This window comes from Pelmatolapia mariae, linkage group LG7 (assembly GCF_036321145.2).
Source record: "Pelmatolapia mariae isolate MD_Pm_ZW linkage group LG7, Pm_UMD_F_2, whole genome shotgun sequence".
Lineage (NCBI taxonomy): Eukaryota > Metazoa > Chordata > Actinopteri > Cichliformes > Cichlidae > Pelmatolapia > Pelmatolapia mariae.
Window position 1 is genome coordinate 36,471,131 of NC_086233.1, and position 22,484 is coordinate 36,493,614.

Sequence of the window (22,484 nt, forward strand, 5' to 3'; positions counted from 1 at the left end):
TTTCCACCTGAGAAAGCATCTAAATTCAGCTCCACAGCTCCGAGGCTGAGCTGAACACCCCTGGGCTCCATGGATCACAGACTCCCGGGAAAATCCAATAAGTCTGTGTGTCCTCATCACCGGGCCACAGCCAAACACCTGCAGAAAAACTGACAGTTTTGCTCCCAGCTCAGAGTAGTAAGGAGTTTTTACCAACTGTGAGTCAGTGACACTGAAGATGCTCAAACACAGATTCAGTGCAGCAGATTTTACTGTGAGGACCCAGAGCAGCCTCTCTGAGCGTGTCAGGAAACATCACAACTGAAGTAATTCTAGACTCGTCATGTTTCAGCTTCAATATTGCCTCAGGGCGTTTTATATTGTAAGGTCACGACCCTGCAATTATAATAATGCAAAAGGTAACATCCTGTTTGATTCAGTCACACCTGACAGGAAACAGTTAACTGAGCTCAGAGACCAGTCGAACAGGACGCTCAGACTTCTCGAACAGACTTCTATCCAATCAGACCTGAGGAATCACCCCCTGATGGACATGAGAAAGACTGCAGGCAAAGTCCATCTTTTATCTACAGTTTATGACTCCAAATGATGCCGCAAACAATTCTGACAAGTCTGACAAGCAAAACAAATGAGCTGCCTCCAAAGAAGTTTAGGCCTTCACCGGGATTCTAACAAAAACATTTAGACCTATTGATCTTTGAGCCCAGATGTTTCAGACCCGTTCACACCGGTGTAGATCCAGCACCTCGCCTCTACAAACATTAGTGAAAGAATGACTCGTTTAAAGAGGTCACTGTGCTGTAACGCTTGAAAAAGTGTTTCCTCCTGGTTGTTCCTTAATCAGCTGTCAGTGAGATTAGTGGAACGCTATGTTAGTATGAGGTCACTGCGGTGCTCCAGATCTCCTTCGGCATTAACATCAGCACAGAAGCTGTGTGCCGGGAGGTTCACGCTGAGGGCCTCCTGCAGGTGTGACGTGAACAACTTTTATCTGTGTACAACCCCAATCCTGACAAAGTTTTCATGCTGAATTAAACGTGAATAAAAAGAGAATGCAGTGATCTCAGAAATCTAGATTTTATTCTCAGTAGAAAACAGAAAACATGTCACGTGTTTAAACTGAGGAAATTCAGTTTTAATAAAAATCTAAGCTCATTTTGAATCATTCAGATTTCTTTTTAAAATTTTACTCAGCGTCCCGACCATGTGGATACCTGTGGACACCAGTCTCACTGGTTTGTCGTAAAGCTAGTGAGGATTAAATCAAAGGGACCAGTGATGCTGCAGATCCCTCCTCAGTGAAACAGACCACTTTGCCACTTTTCTCTTTCCAGATATTTTTTCCTAATTTGGGAATTCCTAGTTTATATTCCAGATAAATGCAGACACCAGTCCCGGCCAGGCGGTTGTCTCCCTCGGCACTTAGGAAAGTGATATTGTTATTTAACAGGCTGTGCTATACTGTTAATGCAGGCTTCTTTTCTCATATTAAGGAATAATAGTTTAGTGTTTTTAGCGAAAGTCCCACTTTTTTCGCTGCACTCCTCACCTGACCACATTCCTCGTCTTGTTTACCTTTTTTTTCGCGCCGTGTGTTTCAGGCCCTGCGACAGTTTTTCGAGCGGGTGTCATGGGAGCTGAGCTACCCCCTGCTGTTCTGCTCGTGCCCGGACCAGGCGTGTGCTGAGCGTCGCCGTCGCACCATTGTCCCGTCCTGCTCACACCAGGAGAGGCACAAAGCCAGCTGTCTGGAGCTGCGGCGCACCTGCCGCTCGGACGCCCTGTGCAGGTGAGCCACCCTTGTTAGGCCTCATTAGGGCTCCTCAGCATGATTACCGCCAAGCCCGAGGAGGAGCTAATCAAAGAAATCAGCAGCTCAAGAGCTTAATGGGGAGAAATCTCACAGCCTCACAGGTGCAAATTACACATTTGATTGATAAGCACCAGCTTTAAAGGTGAGAGAGGCTCAAAGTGGGCAAGTCAGCATTTCACACACACACACACACACACACACACACACACACATGCACATGCACATACACAAACACTCACCCACACACACCTGCCCCCTTTAGCGACTACAGGCCAGGTGTCCTTGAGAAGGAAGCACTGCCGGGAAAAGGCTCACACATGATTGGATGGTTTTCCCTGCGTGAGTATGAGCTGAATCCACTGATGGAGGCAGCGCCTGACCTGAGACAGAGCTGTTAGGTCATGTGACTGATGCTGCAAAGGTGCCACACACTTAGAGGAATCATCAGAAATAACGCTATGTACAGTTTCAAACCCACAGCTGCAGGAAATATTTACACTCTCAAACAGAAGAAATCTCTATTTTTCCACATGTGCAGGTCGGGTCTTCTAAACATCTGGATTTATGCTTCTCCATTGAACTAGCCGCATCTGAAGACAGTCAAGCTTAATCTCATCATCACCTCAAAAGCACTCACAGTGCATATGTTCCTGTCCCTCAGTTAGAAAAATCAAGTTTATCTTAATATAATAAAGTTCCAAATATGAAAATTTGAGAAGAAAAGAGCCAGAGTGGTGAGAAAATATGACGAAAACTGTACATCAGAGACTCTCTACCCCCCTCCCTCCACTGTTGGTGGAGGGAGGGGGGTAGTAGTTTGCTAGTAGTTTGCTACCAGCAAATCGGTCCATCGCCCTTCACAGAGAGCGCTGAGCCATCTGGAGAACAGGAAGAGCTACGTGAGGATGCTCTTCATAGACTACAGCTCAGTCATTTATTAATATCCGAGAGCTGTGTTTGGATTGATGACCATTTGAACCTGAACCTGTTAGTCGAGCTCTGGGAGCAGATCTCACGCTGGAATCAGGCCTCCTGTTCCTGTAGGTCAGCTTTATCGCCACCTTCAGTCCGTCAGTCCCTGTTTGGTTTTTTTATTTCCTGCTCCACATTTTCGGCATTTTCATTGGTTCAGCCTGGTGGTTGAGGCTGAGCTCACAGAGCTCACTGCCATAATTTAATGATTCAAACTGTTTCCTTTCAGCACCTTCATACATTCAGCACAGAGTTGGGGTCAGACTCATCTCATCAAGCTTATTCATGTATGAGTGGTGAGTGTGTGTGTGTTAGTGTGTATGTGTGTGTGTTAGTGTGTATGTGTGTGTGCGCACTCAGCCTTGAGGGTGGAGGTTAAGCACTTGATGGACTTGTCTGATTAAAGTGAGCACATGCTGTCTTTTCGTGGTTTTGAGTGATGAAGCTGCTTCAGCAGAGAAACAGAAATATCAGATGTGCAGTCACACAGTCAGGCCGGTGTTTCCAGATGTTTCATACAAATAAACACAGACATCTGTAACGAGGACTGATTACCTGCACGAGTCAGGCTTACAACATGAAGAGGAACTTGAAGTTAGAGCAGGGCGAGCCGTCACAGCGGCAGGAAGATAATGAGCGAACACAGTGGACATACAGTCAACTCTGACACATGTTTATTAGTCATCGATATATCGATCGGGTTATTATTGATGCTAACGGACCACACAGCCAGAGGTTATGGCTGCTGCCTTATAAAACGTGGTGATCCTGCTGATCAGTGATAATTTAGGGCGTCTGTTCTTGATGTTCATAATGTGCCTTCCATCAGTCCCTGTCCTTCCATACCTACTTATACCGGTATATAGTTTCTATAGATATTAACAATAATGATAATAATAATTATAATAATAATTATTATTAATAATAAGTATAAAATAATAATAATAATAATAATAATAATTATTATTATTATTATTATTTAAATTATTTTAAAAGCGCCTTTCAAGACACCCAAGGACACTTAACAATAGAATAAAACATATAATAGAGATGACAAAATGAAGAACAATAAAAACAAAAACAGTGTGTGTCAACAGTGGGTTCACAGTGAATATTCAGATTTGAACAGATGGGTTTTGAGTTGAGATTTAAACAGGGGGAGGGAATCAATGTTTCTTATATCTGGGGGTAGAGAGCTCCACAGCCTGGGAGTAGAGCAGCTGAAAGCTCTCCTTCCCACGGTGGTGAGGTGGAAAGAAGGCACAGGATAGAAGGAGGATAGAAGAAGAAGATCGAAGTGAGCGGGCAGTAGTAGCGGGTAGGTAGTGCTTAACAGGTCAAAAAGGTAAGGAGGAGCAAGGTTATGAAGGGTCTTGAAGGTGAGCAGAAGAAGTTTGTATATTATCCTGAATTTCACAGGGAGCCAGTGAAGTTCCTGAAGAACAGGGGTGATGTGCTGGTAGGAGGGGGTTCTGATAATAATGCGAACAGCAGAGTTTTGAACCAGTTGAAGCTTATGGAGGGATTTTTGGGGTGTAAGATGGTGTAAGTTGATGTACTCAGTCTCGTCCTGTATGGATTTCTGTCGATCGCTGTTTTCCTCAACTAGTAAATCTGCCCTGAATTGTTTTCAGGTAGCTCTGAATGCTAATACCAAGGCTGCTTACTTGCTCAAGCAGACAGAACCATTCAATCACTGTGACCGCTAGCGTCCTTTCACTGGTTCTGTGTTAGTGTCAGGGTGCAGTTCAAAGGTCAAACGTTTGTTTCGTGCATGTATCTGATGACCGGGAGTGCACCCTGAGCTCCACTAGTGCGGTTTGGTGGAAATTCAAGCTCTGTGACATGAAGGTTAACGTTATGTACAGGTACGTTTCATAAAGTACTCTTTATGCTTTGGAAATATATTACATTTTAATTTAATATGACATTTTTAGCTGTGTATTGTTCCAGATGCCAGCCCTAGTACACTTGGTGCCTATGGTGAAACAGTAAAGTGAACAAAGTGAAGCTTTGGTCCAGATAAGATTTATGCAACCACCTCTTCATGTGGACTTCAGTTTCAGCCTTTAAAGAGGAGATCAGGTCTTTTTTTAAAATGAGCTGATAATGAAACAGCGGTCAGCAAACAGCCAGAGGGTCCTTGTGTGGATCTTCTCCCACTCTTGTCCTGGTTCTGGATTTATTTATATGTGATTACAACTGATAATGTACCGTAGTTTTTGGACTATAAGGCGCACCGAATTATAAGGCACAATATCAATGAACGGGTCTATTTTGTTACAGAAGGCGCACCGGATTATAAGGTGCATTAAGCATAAAACTGTCACATAATTCAAACTTTATTCAACTCATTCACAATAACTCTCAACATTGTTCAGTTGTTACACATAAAATACAGAACAATACACTCACACTCATTCTTCGTCCAGAAATCCATCAAATTCTTGATCTTCAGTGTCTGAGTTTAACAGGTGGGCGATTTTGGCCCGTAAGCATGTCTCTTAACAGGTGCCATTTTGGGGTCCTTATAATCACACCATAATATTATGTTGAAGCACAGTACGTATTACTCCGCAAGGCTCCTGACTACGGTAGCCGTAAAGCTCCGACAATCCATCAAGCGGTGCAGCTTCATAGCTTACCAAAGTGATACTAAAACATTTTGACAGATTTTTGAGCACCGTGTACCACAAAAAATCGGTTTGAGGTCAGTAAGCTCAACCAGAATTCATACACAAGGCGCACTGTCAATTTTTGAGAAAATTAAAGAATTTTTAGTGCACCTTATAGTCCGAAAAATACAGTAGTTTGGAGGATAACCTCTGAAGCAGGTGTAAGAATCACAGTGACTCACGTTGAAGTCACTTGGCTGTTTACATGTAAATGCCAGGCAACCTTTAAAATCCCCAGAAGGGGCTCCAAGCTAAAGGTATTCCCAGAATCCAGACCTCAAACCATCTGGATGAAACAAACAGCGATGCGGGTGGGACGGTTTGTTAATCTCGAGGAAAGGTGCTAACACCTGAAGGATGAACTGAGATCCTTTGTTAGTGCACCAGACGGCATATTTAATTCTCACACGGTGGCTGGAGAGAACTCACCCCGAGGTTGTTCTGCCAGTTTTCCGGGGTTTACCGTCTCTATCCGTCCTGCTGTCAGCTTTCAGTCACATATTCTGTCAAACCTTGTCCTCCATGTGGGTATCAGTTCAGCGGGTTGAGCGTGCTTAGAGAGAAGCATGTAAACAGCTGACCTGCCTGCTGGGCTGAGCTCTCTTCCCATCAAAGGCTGCTTGTTGCTTCAGCAGCAGCGATGCTCCTCCACAGCAGGCTGGATCTCTTCACTGTGAAGAACCTGTGAAGGTGATGGATTGATGCTCTTATTGCTCCCACATGTGCAAAGGTTGTTTTTAAGAATGTGTATTTCCAACATATGATGCAGGAAAGCTCCTCCACTCTTCAATCAGCTGATTCAGCAACTCAACTCCTCGATGACTCCTCGGGGCCTAACCCGGGCTGCTTTTAGGACTCACTGAGAAACCTGGCAGAGAAGTCCAGAGTCCAGTTCGGGCAGTGGCTCATGTTGGGTTGCCCACATATGGAGAGGTTATGTCAGCTGTTGGGTGGGCGCGGCATGACGTGGTTATTGGTGGAGTATTTAGATGATCCTTTGCCCCTGCAGACAGCTCCCAGGTTTTTACAAGCTCCTCTCGGTGACAGCAGCAGGAGGTTTCTGTGGTTTCGGTGTCTAAGTGTGACCTATGGAGAAGCAGCAGATACATCAGTGAGTGGGAGTTGGAGTAAGACCACCAAAAGAACCTCAGCACTACAGAGCTGAGAGCCAGAAGGCAAAAATCCAAATAAATGTCCCCAGGACCCCCCCACGAGTCCCCTCCTCCCCTCAGAGTGCACTCTGCAGCAGGTGACGGCCGGTATCACACATGGAGCATGAATCGTGTTTGATTGCCTGTAAAAAGAATCCGGAGCAGGCTCGTTCTTTTCCTTTTAGCCTCCATTAACCCCGGATGGAGAGCGGAGAGCTGCATAATCACAGGAATCCCGCAGGTCCTCCGGGTCTCGGCGGCCTCTGAGGGTGGCTTGCCTCCCGCTGAGGCTGAAAGCAGCCGGGTTGAAGCGACTGCTGGGGGAGGGACTCTGAGTGACAGGAGGAGTAATTAAATATGGCCTTTGCCACAGGTAATGTAGGAGAAACCTACGGGGTGCTCTAAAAGGTTTTTAGACTTTATTTGCATTTCAAATAAGAGCACAGTCACACCTACTGTTCATTTTCACTGAGCCAAAGACGGCGGCACCTCTCAGAGCTCCCGCTGTGAGCACACACTCACCTGTGTGCACTCAGGCTTCACCTGCAGATCTCTGCACGGAGTCATGGTATACACCACCTGTTAATTTACACGATTTACTGTCCTTGTGTCCATCATGGCTGCTGCCTGGTATGCCTGGTATACATAACTGTACTTATAACACCTGACTTGAAAGGGAATCATCTTTTAGACTTGCAGAGACTAAAAACATTCTCTCATCTGCTGACTTTGATGAAGTAATTCATGCTTTCACTTCGTCCAGGCTTGATTATTGATTCCAGCATCTGCAGCTCTTCTCCTGACAGGCGCTCGTAAACGAGATTGTGTTTCCCTCTTTTTCACTTTAGTGCGCTTTAGAATTGACTTTAAGATTTTATTGTTTGTTTTGAAGTCAGTACATGGATTAGCACTCTTACCTTTCTGAACTTTAACTAAGCACAGTGCTAACAGCTAGTTAAGGTCAGCGGCTCAGCGGTCTGGCTCTTCAAATTATGACCTCTCCAACACTCAGCATCTTTAAAACCTTTGTTTGAAGTCTTTACATCTTTAGTTTCTGACACTTTTCTTTCTTCTAGTCTTCAGTATTTTCTTGCTCTGCTTTTTTCCAGCTAGTTGTGTGGTACGTTGGTCCACCATGCTCATGAATAGCTTGACGTGACTGGGTTTTAGAAACTTGTTTAGCACGTGGCTGCAGTGACCTGGTGGATGTTCTCTCTTCAGTGCGTCCACAGAGGTGGTGTTTGCATCCGGTATCAGAGGTGTGGTCTTTCTGAGGTGGCCATGGCGGCGGTTTGGTCCGAGGGCTCGGGTGTGAGTATTTAGTTGGGCCTGTGGTTCCGGCTGTGGTTCTGGGGCTGAGAACAAAGCAAAGCACTGAAGCTGCTCTGAACTCCAAACAGCGCTCCGTGGAGTGATTTAGATCCTGGTTTGGATCTCATTACGATGAGCAAACATGGCGCTGTTTGTTCTGAATATGAGGGCGAGCGGCAGGTAGGGGCTGCTCTCTGATTGGTGGCATCACTGTGGCGCTCCTCCTGAATGTTTAACCTGGCTGCACACAATTTCCTGTCTGTGTCTGGTGATCTTGCTGCTTTGTTTTCTCTCGCTGTTTCTTTAATTAAGAGTCCCTGAGTGGGAATGCTCATTTGCATATTTACATATTAGCATAACTGACGAGCCAGCGTCTGCATCAGGATGGCTCGCCCTCGGTCACACTCATGGTTATATTGCTTTCTGCTCCATCTTCACAGGGTGAGCTCGTCTTACTGCCCCCCCCCGTAAAGCAGGCTTCAGACGAGAGCAGAGGAAATGAGATGAATCACAAGCACGCCGGCGCGAGCGGGCGGGCCTGGTGCGTGTACCGGCGTCCTCTGTGACCTACAGAAAAGAGGCAGCTATTTCCATCACGGCACCACCCCACCTCACTGACCGTGTAATGGAGCGCTGCCGCTGCTAGATTGGCTCGCTCGCCTTAAAACAGCACTGAGCCGCCGCCTCCGTCGCTGCTGGCGGGTTTGGGGAAGCAGTTTAGTGCCATGCACCTCGGCACATGAGTGTGTGTATGTGTTTGCATACGCCCCGCTGTCATTACAGCGAGTGTTCTCAGTCTGATGGGGGTCACAAGGAATCTGATGCACATAAATCCTCACATTTGCCAGATGTGTCCCGGCGGAAAGCTCCAACAAGTCTATCACAAGTTAAGTTAGGAGTTGTTAAAGGATCAATTCACAGAATTTAGAAAAAGGAATTCTTCTGCTTTTAAACCCATAACAGCTCCAAATACTGAGGAGGACAGGAAGGAAACACACCGACATCATGAGCTAACTTACCCACCCAATCATTTATGAACCTCCTTGCTCCAGTCTGTAGTTACTCACCTTACAAAGGGTAATGTCAGTAAACCCGGCAGAGTAATGGCTCCTAATGAAATTTGAGTAGTGTTGGAGTTGCAGAGAACTGCACAGTTAATCATCAGCAGGAACTTTACAAAGACAGGGACCTTTATTACTTTACCTTTAGTTACCTTAAGTGATAACTATTAACTCAGTGGAAATGAGAGAAAGCAAGTATTCTTACAATCACACACATGAAAAAAAGGAGGTCAAACTTTCAGAAGGCATTCATCCTTTTAAAAAATTTAAGGAGAGAAGAAGAAAGGAAGAGGAAGAGGCTGCAGAGTTCGTCTGTCTGAGCTCTTCAGATTTCCACCGGGGTGAAGCTCAACTGTGTGAGAGGATGACTGATGTGGAGGACAAAGGACAGCGTGAATGACCTGCTCTGAGTCAAAGGTCACCCTGAGGTCACGAGGCCCAGACAAGAGGACAGACCAATGGCGGTGCTTGTGCTGGGTGGGATTATTTTGCACCATGAAGCACAGCGAGTGTGTGAGTCATCAGAGCTGATGGGCTTTAACAGGACACAGAGACTAGGCAGCCAAGGCCATCGCTCTGCACGATTAGCCCTAGGGCTAGCATGGTGATTAACACGGGACCCAAAATGGATCCCTGTGGGACCCCACAACACTTTACCTCATATACGTCCTCAGATTCATGTGAAATAGACTCTGCTCAAAGCACCACGTTGCTGTTCAGGTGCTCTATTCATCTAAATGAGTAGAAAGCAAAGTGATACTCGTATACTCAAGTACTTATATAATACATATGGATTTATGATCCACTGTTACAGCTCAGTGTTACTGATGTGAACATCCTGCTTGTTTTATAGTTATCTGATTTCAGTTACCCTCATGCTACGGGGCTTTTCTCTGCACTTTCTCATGCACTAAATCTTTTTCTAATTATATCTACGTACGTGCAGCGCCCAGCGGTGTCACATTCGTGTCCTGAGGTCTTTACAAGGACAGGGACAGGAAACGTGCACACGAGAGCTCTCTGTTGGTCCTCGATTATTTCTGGATTTAGGAACACGCTGCAGCTGGAAGGATTAAAGGGACAGTCCATCCTGCTGTCAGACATTTCTGATGTGAGCACTAATTGGGGGCAGGGATAGCTCAGTAGGTAGAGTGGTGGCCCCATGATCGTAAGGTCAGGGGTTCAAATCCACTGAACGGCTACCCTGAGGTACCCCTGAGCAAGGTACCGTCCCTACACACTGCTCCCCGGGCGCCCAGTAGCTGCCCACTGCTTCACTGAGTGAATGGGTTAAATGCAGAGAGGAATTTCCCCACAGGGATCAATAAAGTATACATTAATTGCGCTACTGATTGCTTCTGAACATGGAACCTGATGTTGAGCTTCACTCCTCTGCATCCACAGACTTTTATTCAAGTTTTATATCCTCTCATCAGTGAACATGTGGGGGTTCTGCAGTGGTCCAGGGACCCTGAAGTATTCACACGTGTAATGTTGAGCTGCTGAAAGCTGAACTCGTTATAATGTCAGCAGTGATGGGTGTGATGATGCGATTGCAGTGCTCTGTTTTTCTGCTGCTCTTGATGGAGTGATGAGCTTCACTGCATCTTGTTGTTGTGTGGAACTTTTATTCCTGTGTTTTCTCTGTGCTGATGAGTTGATGGGGTGGTTCTTTAAACAGGTGTGAATCCGCTGTGTTAACCTGTCTATTTTCCATGGAGCATCTGCACTTTAATTTTTCATGCACAATAAATCTCATAATCAGATCAAAAGTTTGTCGAGGCATGTGCACCAACAAGTACTCAAATCATAAATCATTTATTACACATGAGTGAATGAATGAACTCACTCGCAGGTTTCAAACTGCGTGCCTAACTCATGACGACATGTGGAGCATTTACACACCATAGATGACTAATCATAATTAAATGGCCCATCACAAAATCTGCATTTCATATTCATCAACCATGGATTTGTGATCACTTCATGATCGCTTGCTTATGACATGTCACATTGATTATCCTCTAACTGATAACAAACAGTTCTGTACCCAAAATCAGTCTGAGACATGGCTGAGTTAAAAACGCTGAAAGGCTCCAATAACAGGATTAGTACAGCCGATCGAGGCGTCCCTGAACGAGAGGATTCAGGTTCAGCTGAGTTATAAAGTTAGCAGCAGCTTAGCTGTTTCATCTGAAGGTCATAAACTGTACTCCTTCTCCAGATGTTCCCAAGTCAGCAGAGAGACGTAATGTCCCGGCGCTGACCCTGGGTCACCCAGGCTCCATGCAGGCCAGTTGTCAAACCAGCCCAGCTGTGGTCAGTTGTTGATGTGAAGGAGCAGTGGCTCTTCTCCTATGGACAGCCTTCACACTCCTTCAGTGGAAGCTCATTTCCACCTCAGTCACTGCCCACAACTCGGTATGGCAGGTGAGGGCAGAACATCCTTCACACTCTCCTCAGTCTTCACCCCAGCGCTCTGCTTCTCTGAACCCTGGCGTCAGACTTGGAGGTGCCGATTCTCATTCCGGCCGCAGTGGACTCATTGCTTGGTAACACCCACAGAAACACATCAAACAGGCTGTGAGGCCCACCCGTCTGTCCATTATGGTGATGCAAACCAAGCACGTCTACAGGGGCTGCAGTCAGATTTCTTCTCCAGGTCCAGAAAACACGAGCAGACTGTCTGGAAAAACTCTCACACGCCCTCGAGGCTGCAAGGAGCTGGTTCAATGATCTGCACTGCTCCTCTTGGGTTCTTGAAGGATGGACGCACCTCACTGTAGAAGAGTGTGAGCCCCCTAAAGCTGAAATACACATTCTGTTCCCCCGCTCACGAAAGCTTCTCCAGGTTTGAGGAAGTTTATTTCCACTGGTGTCCTGTTTTTCTCCCAGGCCACACAGGTCTGTTTAGTGAGCATTAATGTGTGCTGAGTATTCACATAGGTGTGTCTGTGTGTGTGTGTTTGTGCTTTGTTTATCCCCGTTAATGCAGACCTGATAATTGAATAACTCTTGAGGGATCTGTGAGTCTGTTACACCATGACTGACAAGTCAGGGTCAGAGGGGGAGGAGGAGGGGAGGTCGATGATGAAGAGGAGGAGGTGGAGGATAAGGGAACATACATGCTGCATGGATGGCTGATGGAAGCTCTTATAAATCACCATATACACTTTTAATGTGTGTTTGTCAGGATGTACAGCAGAGCTAATTGGATTCATTCGTTCCAGCAGGGCCTGAGTGTGTGTCTGTCACTGCGAATACATCGTGCTGCCTGACAGTCAGTAATGAGGGCATTTAGACTCACTCAGCCTCGCTGTAATTTCATTTTAATATTCTTCACATTCACTTGCACACACACACACCACCGCACACACACATGCACACACAGACACAAACACACTGCATAGCGATAAATGAGAGCAGCTCAGAGACGATGCAGCTGCAGCGAGGACTCCGGTACACTCGTGGAAATGTCATGAGAGGAAAACAGACGATCTGATTTATCGCAGAAACACTAAATATTAATGTGTGAGTTTGTGTGCATGGGTGTGTGTGTGTAATAGTGTGTCCTGTGTGAATGTGTTATTTATTAGTTGGGAACAAGTGATGCATTTGTGCTCCGTGGGTATTTACAGTGTTGATGTTGTCATGTCTGCACACTCTCGATCCTGATTGGTTATATTTTGTGTTTGTGTCGTGACCTTAGCAAGGAAAAAAACTCTCTGCTGAAGAGACTCTGAATTTCAACTTCACATTGAAATTCTCACTTTTTAATTTTAAATTTTCCATATAATTTTGTAAAATATAAAGTGTTCTGCTCGAATTAAATTTACTCGACTGTTACACATTCATTTCTCACTGAGCACATTTTAATTAAAGATTAATTGTTTGAGTAAATAAATCTTTGATTTTATATACTTCAGTTGCATTGTACTCAAAAAATTGGCTTCATGTTCATGAAGTTGAAGAGAAAACCCTGCCTGTGGACACAGCCCGTAAAAATTCAATGTAATATAATAAAATGATCGAACACAAATCTGAACAGATGGTATAAAAGGCTAGCTACAAGTGCAGCTAAAGATATTGCAGGGTAGACATGACTCATGAACACTTGCTGTCTAAAATTCTAATAAAAATATTAACGATTATTAAAGAAAATATGGAAAAATATCTTAGCTGATGTTACAAATAAAAGTGTTATCTAAACAGAGGCTAATGAGTTGAAAATTGTCCCTAAATGGAATAAATCTCCATGAAGTGGAGCAGCAAACCGAGGCCTCGGTTGTCATCTGATGTAGACGGCTGAGTTCAGGACTTCTATGATGGCTGCTGCCTGGAGCGTCTGAGCGGTGGCTGTAAAGCCGGTACCTTTAAACCAAAATTCAAAGAGCGTGCTAAATGTAATGACCGTAAGAAGAAGTTCATACAAACATGTCTGAACACGAGACGATGGAAACACATCAAATCAAAGAAAGACTTGAGCGCTCGGGAACTTCCTGCCGCTGTCACATGAACGCCTCAGCGCGGTAACCTGCAGGCATGACTTTTTCAAACATATTTTTTCATGCATGCTGTTCCAGAGTCCTGGTATTACGAGGGTCTGAGTCTAATTCAGAGGAAACATCTTGGGTCAGGCAGCGTACTGTACATCTGCTCCATCTCTCTGCCGGTTGATGATTAGTGGAGAGGAAACTTTAACGAGCCCTGCAGGGAGATGAGCGCTCGGCAGGATTTGATCAAGTGGTTTCTGAGGCAGCAGACTGCACTCCTCAGCTAAATCTGCCCCAACTCCTCTGCTGTCTTTGGCTCTGCCATCATCGCTCTCTGACCTTCATTTGTCACCATGCTAACTACTTCCTGCACAAGTAAAGCGCTTTGTTTCAGGGTAAAATACTCTGATTATTTTAGTGGTGGTGGTAGGAGCTTTGATCTCAGAGAGTCTGGATATGAACCCGTCAATGCCTTTACTGATGCCCTCAGGTTCCTGTCATCAGTCTTCTCAGGTCTCACAGAGTGGAAGAAAGAGTCTGAAACATCCGGTCTCAAAGATGAGTCAAAACCAAACCTGTGCCTGCTCAGTCTTTCTGTTCATGAGTAAAATATTAATTAAGAGATTAATAAGATGTTCAGTGTTAAAAGCCAGGTTTAAAATTTGATGTGAATCCACTTTTCTGGGTTATGGCTTCCATGCGTGTTGTATTAAGTTTGAAGAGCTGATTAATTTGACTGAGCATCCTAAACTTCAGCAAATATTCTGTCACAGTCTGCCTGAGGCAGACTTTATGTAGTAAGGAGTGGACTCAAAATGCAGACACGAATGAACTGATAGAAAAATACTAAGGCAAACAAGAGGAGACTAAATAAACAACCTAAAACTGACCCTGAAACTGACCAATAAAACAAAAAGGTTCACAAGAAAACCTGGAACTCAAACAGTCCGAAACAAAAGGCCCACGAAAGGCACAGGAGCCCAGGAAACAGTTAATAAACATTTCAGGAGCTGACCCTGACTCCAGGTGAACAAAGTCCAAAAGCACCACTCAGGAGGTCGACCCGGAGGGTGACAGCATAACAGTCCATGGCTTATCAGTTCAGGAGGCCGACCGCGGAGCCAACGGTGGCGACGAAGTAGTTCAGGAGGCTGACCGCATGGAAGACGGTGGCGATTGAGCAGGTCCAAAGGCTGTCTGTGCTGGTGAAGAAGTCCAGTCAGCGGCCTGGAAGGTGGCCACTGACAAAAAACCAGATGTGGCCGAGGCAGGACCACGCGAGGCAGGACCAGATGGTGGCGCTGCAGGTGACAGTGTGGAAGCCGCAGGTGGTGGAGCAGGTGGTGGCTGAACGGACTCACCAGAGCCGTCAGTGGACACAGAGAGGTGCTGGACGGGTGCTCCAGAACCCCCAGCTGACGTGGCATGAGGCTGGACGGGCTCTCTGGGCCCTCCAGCTGATGTGGCAAGAGGCTGGAGCAGTTCTCCTGAACCCCCAGTGGACGAGGAAGGTTGCTGGAGGGGCTCTTCGGGCCCTCCAGCTGACGTGGCATGAGGCTGGAGCAGTTCTCCTGAACCCCCAGTGGGCGAGGAACTTTGTTGGAGGGTTTCTCCTGGGCCTCCAGCAGGAACAGACGACGGCATGGGAGCCGCGGAGTGCTGGAGGGGCTCTCCTCGGCCTCCAGCAGGAACAAAGGCAAGGCCAGCAGGTATGGAGACCTCCGGCAGAAGGGACGCTAACTGTAGCTGCACGGGGCACACGGCCGGCACAGGATGCAACGGCTGGGGCAGTGCAGTGCAAACAGTCTGTCTGGGATTTATTAGTGAGATGCAGTCCCCTGCTGGCTGAATGAGCTCACCGGAGCTTCCAGCAGAGGATGGAAGTGGCTGAACAGGTGGCTGAGCGACTGACTGAGCTGGTGACAGAGCTAATGGGTGAACTGGAAACGGAGCTGATGCCTGAGCTGAAAACTGAGCAGGTAACAGAGCTGACAACAGAGTTGCTGTAATGAAGTTTGTAGTGGTGGTGGATAAGCATTAAGCTGAACTAGTTCTCCTAAGCCTCCAGAACACGAGAAAAACTGCTGGACGGGCTCACCTGAGCCTCCAGCGGAAACAGGAACGGGTGCAGGCACCTGCTGGACACTGCTAGACAGGATTGTGACATATTTAACAGGGTTGATGTGAATTCAGTGCCCCACAATAAGCCCAAAACCCAGTTAAAAAGTACAGATCTGAAAATATGATTATTTCAACAACAAAAAAAGAAATAGAGAAAGAGGTTTAAGGGTTTTTGGTGGGAAAAAGAGACTTCCTGTGTCAAAGGTAGCTAAACTCCGCACTCATGTTTCTAACTGCACTGTAGAAAACCCTGCATGTGATAAACAGCAGCAACAACTCAGCATCCCCACACCCCCCACCCCCTCTGGCCAAAGGAGAACAGAAATCTGAAACACTGAAGGTGGACATCCTCCAGAACCTGACCCCAAAGAGCCGATGAAGGACCGAAGCAGGACATTGGTGAGAAAACTGTGTTGCTGCAGCAGAGTAGAGGCTCACGACCAATGTTCCCTCTAATTTTTCATGTGTTTGAGCGAACACACAAACTCCCTGAGCGATCCCTTGGACCACTGTGAGCAACAGCAGACGTGTGCACTGTGGTCACACCAGCATCGAATCCATCCAAGTTACATGGTTTATTAAAATAATCAAATTACAGCATTTACATTTATGTTAGACTACTTTTAATTAACTGCTTTAGCCCACTTACAATGAAAATTTTAAAAAATCTTGTTCATGACCTGTGTAGTATGTTAAAACTATTGGAAGTAAAAATAACTTGAACTCCAATTTTGAAAACACAACTTTCTTTTTTTTTCTTCTTTTTTTTATAAAGCTCTGACTTGTATTATGAGTATGAGTCTGTGGTCTGGGAGAGAGTCCTGTAACTCTCTGTCTGCAAAATACAGTAAATAATGACCAATGTTGGGCAATTAATTATATAGTTACTTCTTCAAAAAAGTAACTGAGTTATGCAAACAACAACGTTTTTTTCAGCTGTTTACCTAAAAATGCAGCCAAGGCGGTTTTTTAAATAAACATTTCAAACTATTTACAGAACAATCAGCTGTTCTGCATCAAATTTGATGCCACACAAATTATTTGTGCCACTCCAACAAATAATTTCTGTCCACTATGAGATAAAGGAGAACAACAGCCTGATACCTGCGGGCCTGACAACAGGAGATGTATCACTCCTGTAACACCTGTAACATTCAGTAGTCGCCTCATTGTTCTGACACACACAACAAAACTACTGACCACACTACACACTAACTACACAAGATTTGCGCTAAACGTCGCAAATCTCTCACATCTCAAAACACCGCCATCACTCCTAAAACTTCCCCCTTTCCTAAACAACTAAATGCCATGTTGCCATATCATTTTTTGATTGGTCGACATGGTACATTTTTCCACCAATAGGACAGGGTGGGGGTTTTTTGGTTTTGTTTTTGCTCACAGGCGGAGAGTGCTTTCGAGCGTTTTCCTTATAAAACGCCGTTTTTACCGTTTCTTCCCACAGTAAATATAAACAATGATAGTATTCAGGAAGGAAACCAAACATTGCATATATTTTTATCACAACTCTGGTTTTACGTGGCCTATCAACACAATTTAAAAACTGGTATAAAGTCCACACTTTTTCCGTCAGTTGTTCTCTGATTGGATAGTTAAATTTGTGATTGACATGACATTGACCAATCAGATGAAAGGAAGAAAAATAGGGTCAAAATTCGTACTTGTAACTTGAAACTTGAGTGCAGAGTTTCACATGTATTTTTTGGCTAAGTCCACACACAAATCTTTTTTACACATACAAATCCTGATTTACAAGTACAAAACTGATTTACAAGTACAAAATATTTATGACCACAATTTGAGCCCATACAATTCAGGTTAGATTTTTTGTGCGCAACGCAGATTTTCTGTGCACAGAGACCGTGCCTGCAGTGCGCAATTGCGCACACGCGCAGCTTAGAGGGAACATTGCTCACGGCAGTCCTTGTCCTTACTGCAGTAACGAAACACTGAGATGACAGTGAGTATGCAGGCGTGGTGTTTGACGTCAATCTTAGCCTAACTTGTTCCAAACTGCTCCATCAGAGAGACAACTCAGAGTCAGAGAGGCTGCGATGGTTTTGCACATGTGCAGAGGAGGGAAGGTTGAGGATGAAGATGGAGCTGCCAGGCAAGAGGAGAAGACTGATGGATGCAGTGAAGGAGGACATGCTGAGGACTGGTATGACAGAAAGGATGCTGGGATAGAAGGAGATGGAGGTGCTAGAGTTATGAATGTGTACCGGTAGTGTAACTGGTGCTGATGTCAGACACACGCCCAGGCCACATGCACGGCCCCCAAATTAACCAATCATAAGCTACAACAACAGTCACCGGGGTGACTCATAACAGGAAGCATAACTGGTGCGGATGGTGTAACAGGCTTTGGTCGTACCCGTGTATGTTCACTCATTGTTTCCTTTCACTCGTTCTTGGAATGCAGGAGCTTGCAGTTTGCTCTGTGTTCCAGTTTCGTTCTAAATCATCATAGAGGACTTGCTGTGCTGTCTGCAGACTCAAATCACAGAATTAGAAACGCTGCTTCATGACCTTCCTGCTTCAAGCTGTTTGTCGTGACTTTGAATCTTTTTGAACTGAAGCATCAAACATTGTGAGTTCTGTGTTGGTTCAGCCCGATAACCTTTGGACGTTACCCACTCACTCTTTCTACTTGGCCATCCTGACTGATTTATAGCTGTTACTGTACTGCCAACACTCATATATTACTGATAGATCAGCTGGTAGATCAGCTGAGGTCTTTGTGGTTTTGTGATACTGCTGCAAACTTGATGAAGGCGGTGCTTTTTGCTTTTACTGTGGGGGAGGTGGTTAGAACACAGAGAGACCAACTGGACTCGGTAAGTCCGTCTGAACCGAAGTCCAAGAGCTTCAAACCGGCCTTAAATACTGCTACTCAAAAACTGTTGTGTATTTGAGAGGTCACTGAGCAGGCTGTCCTCGGTGCTGGGCCTTCCTTGTACACAAGTGTCATTAGTGAAGAAACTGAGCAGCAGGTTGGTGCTGATGGCAAGTGAGGATATGTGCTATCATTCGTCTGTGACTGTGTGATGACAGAAGGAGGCATAAATGAAAGCTCTTCATAAAGCCCAAAGCAAAAGGCACTATAGAGGTGCAGACCTACTTTTTAAGCTTTCACCCAGTAAACGTGAAGGTTTGAAGTCAGACTGATGGAGCTGATCCTCAGGTCACTCCATAAATCATTAGTAGGAAAACTGCAGGAAGGTCACGGGCTGATGGTGGTGATGTCCTTTAAAAACCAGCCTCGTGTGGTAAACCCTCTCCTCGTGCATCCTTAAAACCAACAAAGAGCTCGACGCCAGTTGGCTCATGCCTCACATGGCATCTGCCACGACGAGGCAGCAAAGGGCAAAGGGGCAGGTGTGTGTGAGTGTGTGCGATGGTACGGTGTGTGTGTGTGTGTGTGTGTGTGTGTGTGTGTGTGTGTGTGTGTGTGTGTGTGTGTGTGTGTGTGTGTGAGTGATGGTACTTCTGTCTCTGGAATGAGCAGTTTGAAGGTTAGGTGAGGTTTGAGGGCGCAGACTCAGTTTAGCCGCAGGTCACTGGCAGGCTGGTTTAGGTCAGGATGGTCCTCCCATAAACACAGCTCTGGTCTCTCACGTCAGAGCAGGTGTGTGTGCTGGTATGTGCAGGCGATTCAAACACAAAGATCAGATTTAACAAAGACACAAAAATAATCTTATAAAATAGTCTGAGTCTCAGTAAGGTCTCATGTTTGTGCAGTCCATGTTACTCACAGACCCACACTAACCAGTCCGCACCATCATCACCGATCTCTGCCTGTATTTCAGCATAAAGCTGTAATACAGGCTCCAAGCTTACTGAGGATTTATGCTTCAGCTGGAAATCTGCGCCATAACCAGTGGTGTAATCTGACCTTTCACTTTTTTAGAGATCTACAGCTACTGTCATTGGTCTGTTCAGCACCAACAGTTCCTCCTGTGACTCTATCAGTTAGAGAGAAACACTCATCGTCTTAGCATAAAGAAAAATAATCATAATCATCAACAGACGGACTCACAGATGTCAGCAGATTCCTGGAGAGTATAACGTCCCCGCATAGTTTCTATGAGCTGGACTGGCCGGGACACGAGCACATGGGACTCAAAATACAGAAATACAACAACATCATCACACACTCACAGAGACAGGCCTGCAGTGGATGGACGGATGAAGCACTGCGTTCCTGTGAGTTTTATTTTTTTGGTCCAGCCTCCACCAAGTTCTGGAGGGCCTGGTTCTGCTGAGGCCTGGGAACTTGTGAAGTTTAGCAGCAGGTCTGAGAAAGCTGAGATCACTTGACCTTCATCAGTGACAGCCTTCCTTTGAGATGCTTAGAGGATGTGTTCAAGTGAGTGAGTTTTGTCATAATGTGCCTGCGTAAACACAGACACATACAAGCACACGCAGACCCACACACAGACACACACTCAGTGGCCTCTGTTTGAAAGTCACTCTGCAGTCGGCCTGTCACACCCGATCACTCTCTACAGCCGCCACACAGTCATGTCTTCCGTGTCACGCTCTCGTGTCCTCTCTGAGGACATGATGCAGTCCTGTGATGGCGGCCAGCTAAAGCTCGGCGTAAACACAAAGCCCATCACGCTGTCTCAAACAGCGACAAGATCACACGTCTCCGTCACCACACGCCACCTTTCACCTCACCTGTCTGTCAAAAACGCTGCATTGTTGCATTTTTCAAGAGAGAAGAAGAAGAGCGACGTTAAAGAGACGAAGCAGGAGAGAGGCTTTAAAAGGAGAGCGAGACAAAGGAAACCAAGAGGAGAGACGGGATGTGAAACACAAAAGTAGGACAGGCAGTAGATTAAGCTCAGCAGCTTTACTCTTATTGCCTGTGACAGTTTCTTGTGCATTAACATATGCATGATGTAGTGGATACTGCAGGACATGCACGCAGGAACAGCAGATAATCTCCCAAACTACTGCATGAATCAGGCGGATATTTCCACAAGGATTTTCAGCTCCCAGGAGAGTTTGCTGGGCATCTGTTCGATCTGTTTTTAACACTGTTTGCATTTCTGAAGGACTTTACACTTCGACAGTGCAAATAACAGCAATCTGAGTGCTACATACCCACTTTATACTCCATTCACAGCACTTAAACAGCATTAACACTGAGGCGTTGTGTTGAAATCTCTCTGCTCAGTGGATAAACTGGGCATGGCGTGAATGATTTGAACTGGTTGACTGGGAAATGTCTGTGTTTCTACCTCAAGAAGAACTAAATCCAGAAGAGCAGACTCTTTGAAACAGGACTCTGTCCTCTCCCTGTTATCAGAAAATACTGGAAGCATATCAGCAGATTAATCTGTCATCGAAATAAAGTAAATTATGTCCTTACAAGCTGTTTTGGTTACCAGGGATTGAACTGCCTTCCCAGTGACAAACCATCAGACCCCTATAGCACCTCATCCGGGTGGTGGGAACACTGCAGGGCAGGCTCTTTCAGGCAGGGTCTCAGCCATAAGCCCATCTGTCTGGGGAGACCCTCTCCCTTCGTTCGATTCACAGTCTGGTCCAGTTTTCCTGATGGTAGCATTATCAGATGATCCAAACAAAAGAAATAAAGCTTCCTTCAAAGCTGTCTGTGCTCGGCCTGAGAGGCAGGCTCAGAGTAGAGCCGCTGCTCCTCCACATCGAAAGGAGTCAGCCGAGGTGGCTCATCACCTATCCAAACAGCGGGATGGGATCCTGGAACAGACCAAGGACAAAACAGATAGAATGTGTCTCTCCACCTGATTGGTTAAACTCATGGGCTAGTCTGTCCACATGTCAGCTACTAAATGGTTCCTGTCTACATCCGGCCATTTTAAAAAGCCTGCTCCCAGCAGCAGTGTTTTGGTCCTGTCCCCGATCTCCAAACCTCTGATAATTCAGTGTTTTTCATGGAGAAACAGTAGCTCTGCTCTCTACTCGTTAACTAAATTGTGTAGTTTATAAATGACTGCTCTCTCTTACCGCGGTTGTTTTCCCCTTTTTTCAGTCAGTTATGGAGTTTGGTTTCACGTAGGGATGCATGTTTAATGCATCTTTGGTGTGCCGCCCTTCCTCTTGACTAAACATGTGTTTATAAACTGCACCTTTAACTGAGAGTTACTGGTTGGTTTGTGGGCGAGGCCATGGACTGTGGTTTAACATTTATGTTGGCCCTCATAAATAGCAGGAAGTGGATGCTTGCATGGACAGTGACATCACTTACTGCAAAGAGTCCATCAGAGTCTGGCCCTTCTCTCTCTTTCTTCAGTCAGGTCTGAATTTTTTACACATGCACAAAAAGCTGACTCATCAGTTTGTTTTGAGGGCCGAACCGGACTCGGCGTGAGGTCCAGACTGCAAGGCAGTGAGAGGCAAGCCCATGAAGCTTATTCAACACAGTTTGTTCATCTCTCATAAGCAGCCAACTGTGGCACTGCCGTCGCCCATCTTTCATGAGGGGAGGATATTTTTCCCCCAGTGTCTCATTAGCATCCATGCTGCTGCCAAAACAACCCGTCTTCTTTCAAAGGAGTCCAAATCAGCCACTTTTTGTCTTTGGAAATTTTGGTGTGAAAGACTTCAAACATAATCTGTTGGATTTACTTCCACTCATCTTTGAGTGTCGGACAGGTCTGTATGATAAATGTAGAGAGGAGAAACTGTCCCCTTCACATCTGCGAGAGTCGGCTCACATTCATTTCCATTTCTGTAGCTGTTACGGCGTCTGATGCCATCTGTGAATCATTTTCAGCTGAATAAAATTGCTCTTTTCTTACTTTCTTTATGTTAGTCACTCTGTAAATCCATCTGTTTTAAAAGTTTGCTGATCTGAGCGAGATGCAGGGTGAAGC

The 22,484-nt window shown here is 45.6% G+C and overlaps 1 protein-coding gene across 2 annotated transcripts in view; it reads left to right on the top strand.

Moving 5' to 3' along the window:
- The window catches only part of gfra2b (GDNF family receptor alpha 2b), a 128,199-nt gene that overhangs the window by 76,131 nt on the left and 29,584 nt on the right, over nucleotides 1–22,484 (top strand). For both annotated transcript variants that reach the window (XR_010094353.1, XM_063478934.1), the window contains exon 5: nucleotides 1,602–1,789. Coding sequence is in view for 1 of the 2 variants with exons in the window: in XM_063478934.1 (XP_063335004.1) it covers nucleotides 1,602–1,789 (188 nt within the window). In the remaining variant the exon portion in view is untranslated. The remainder of the gene's footprint in view (nucleotides 1–1,601; nucleotides 1,790–22,484) is intronic.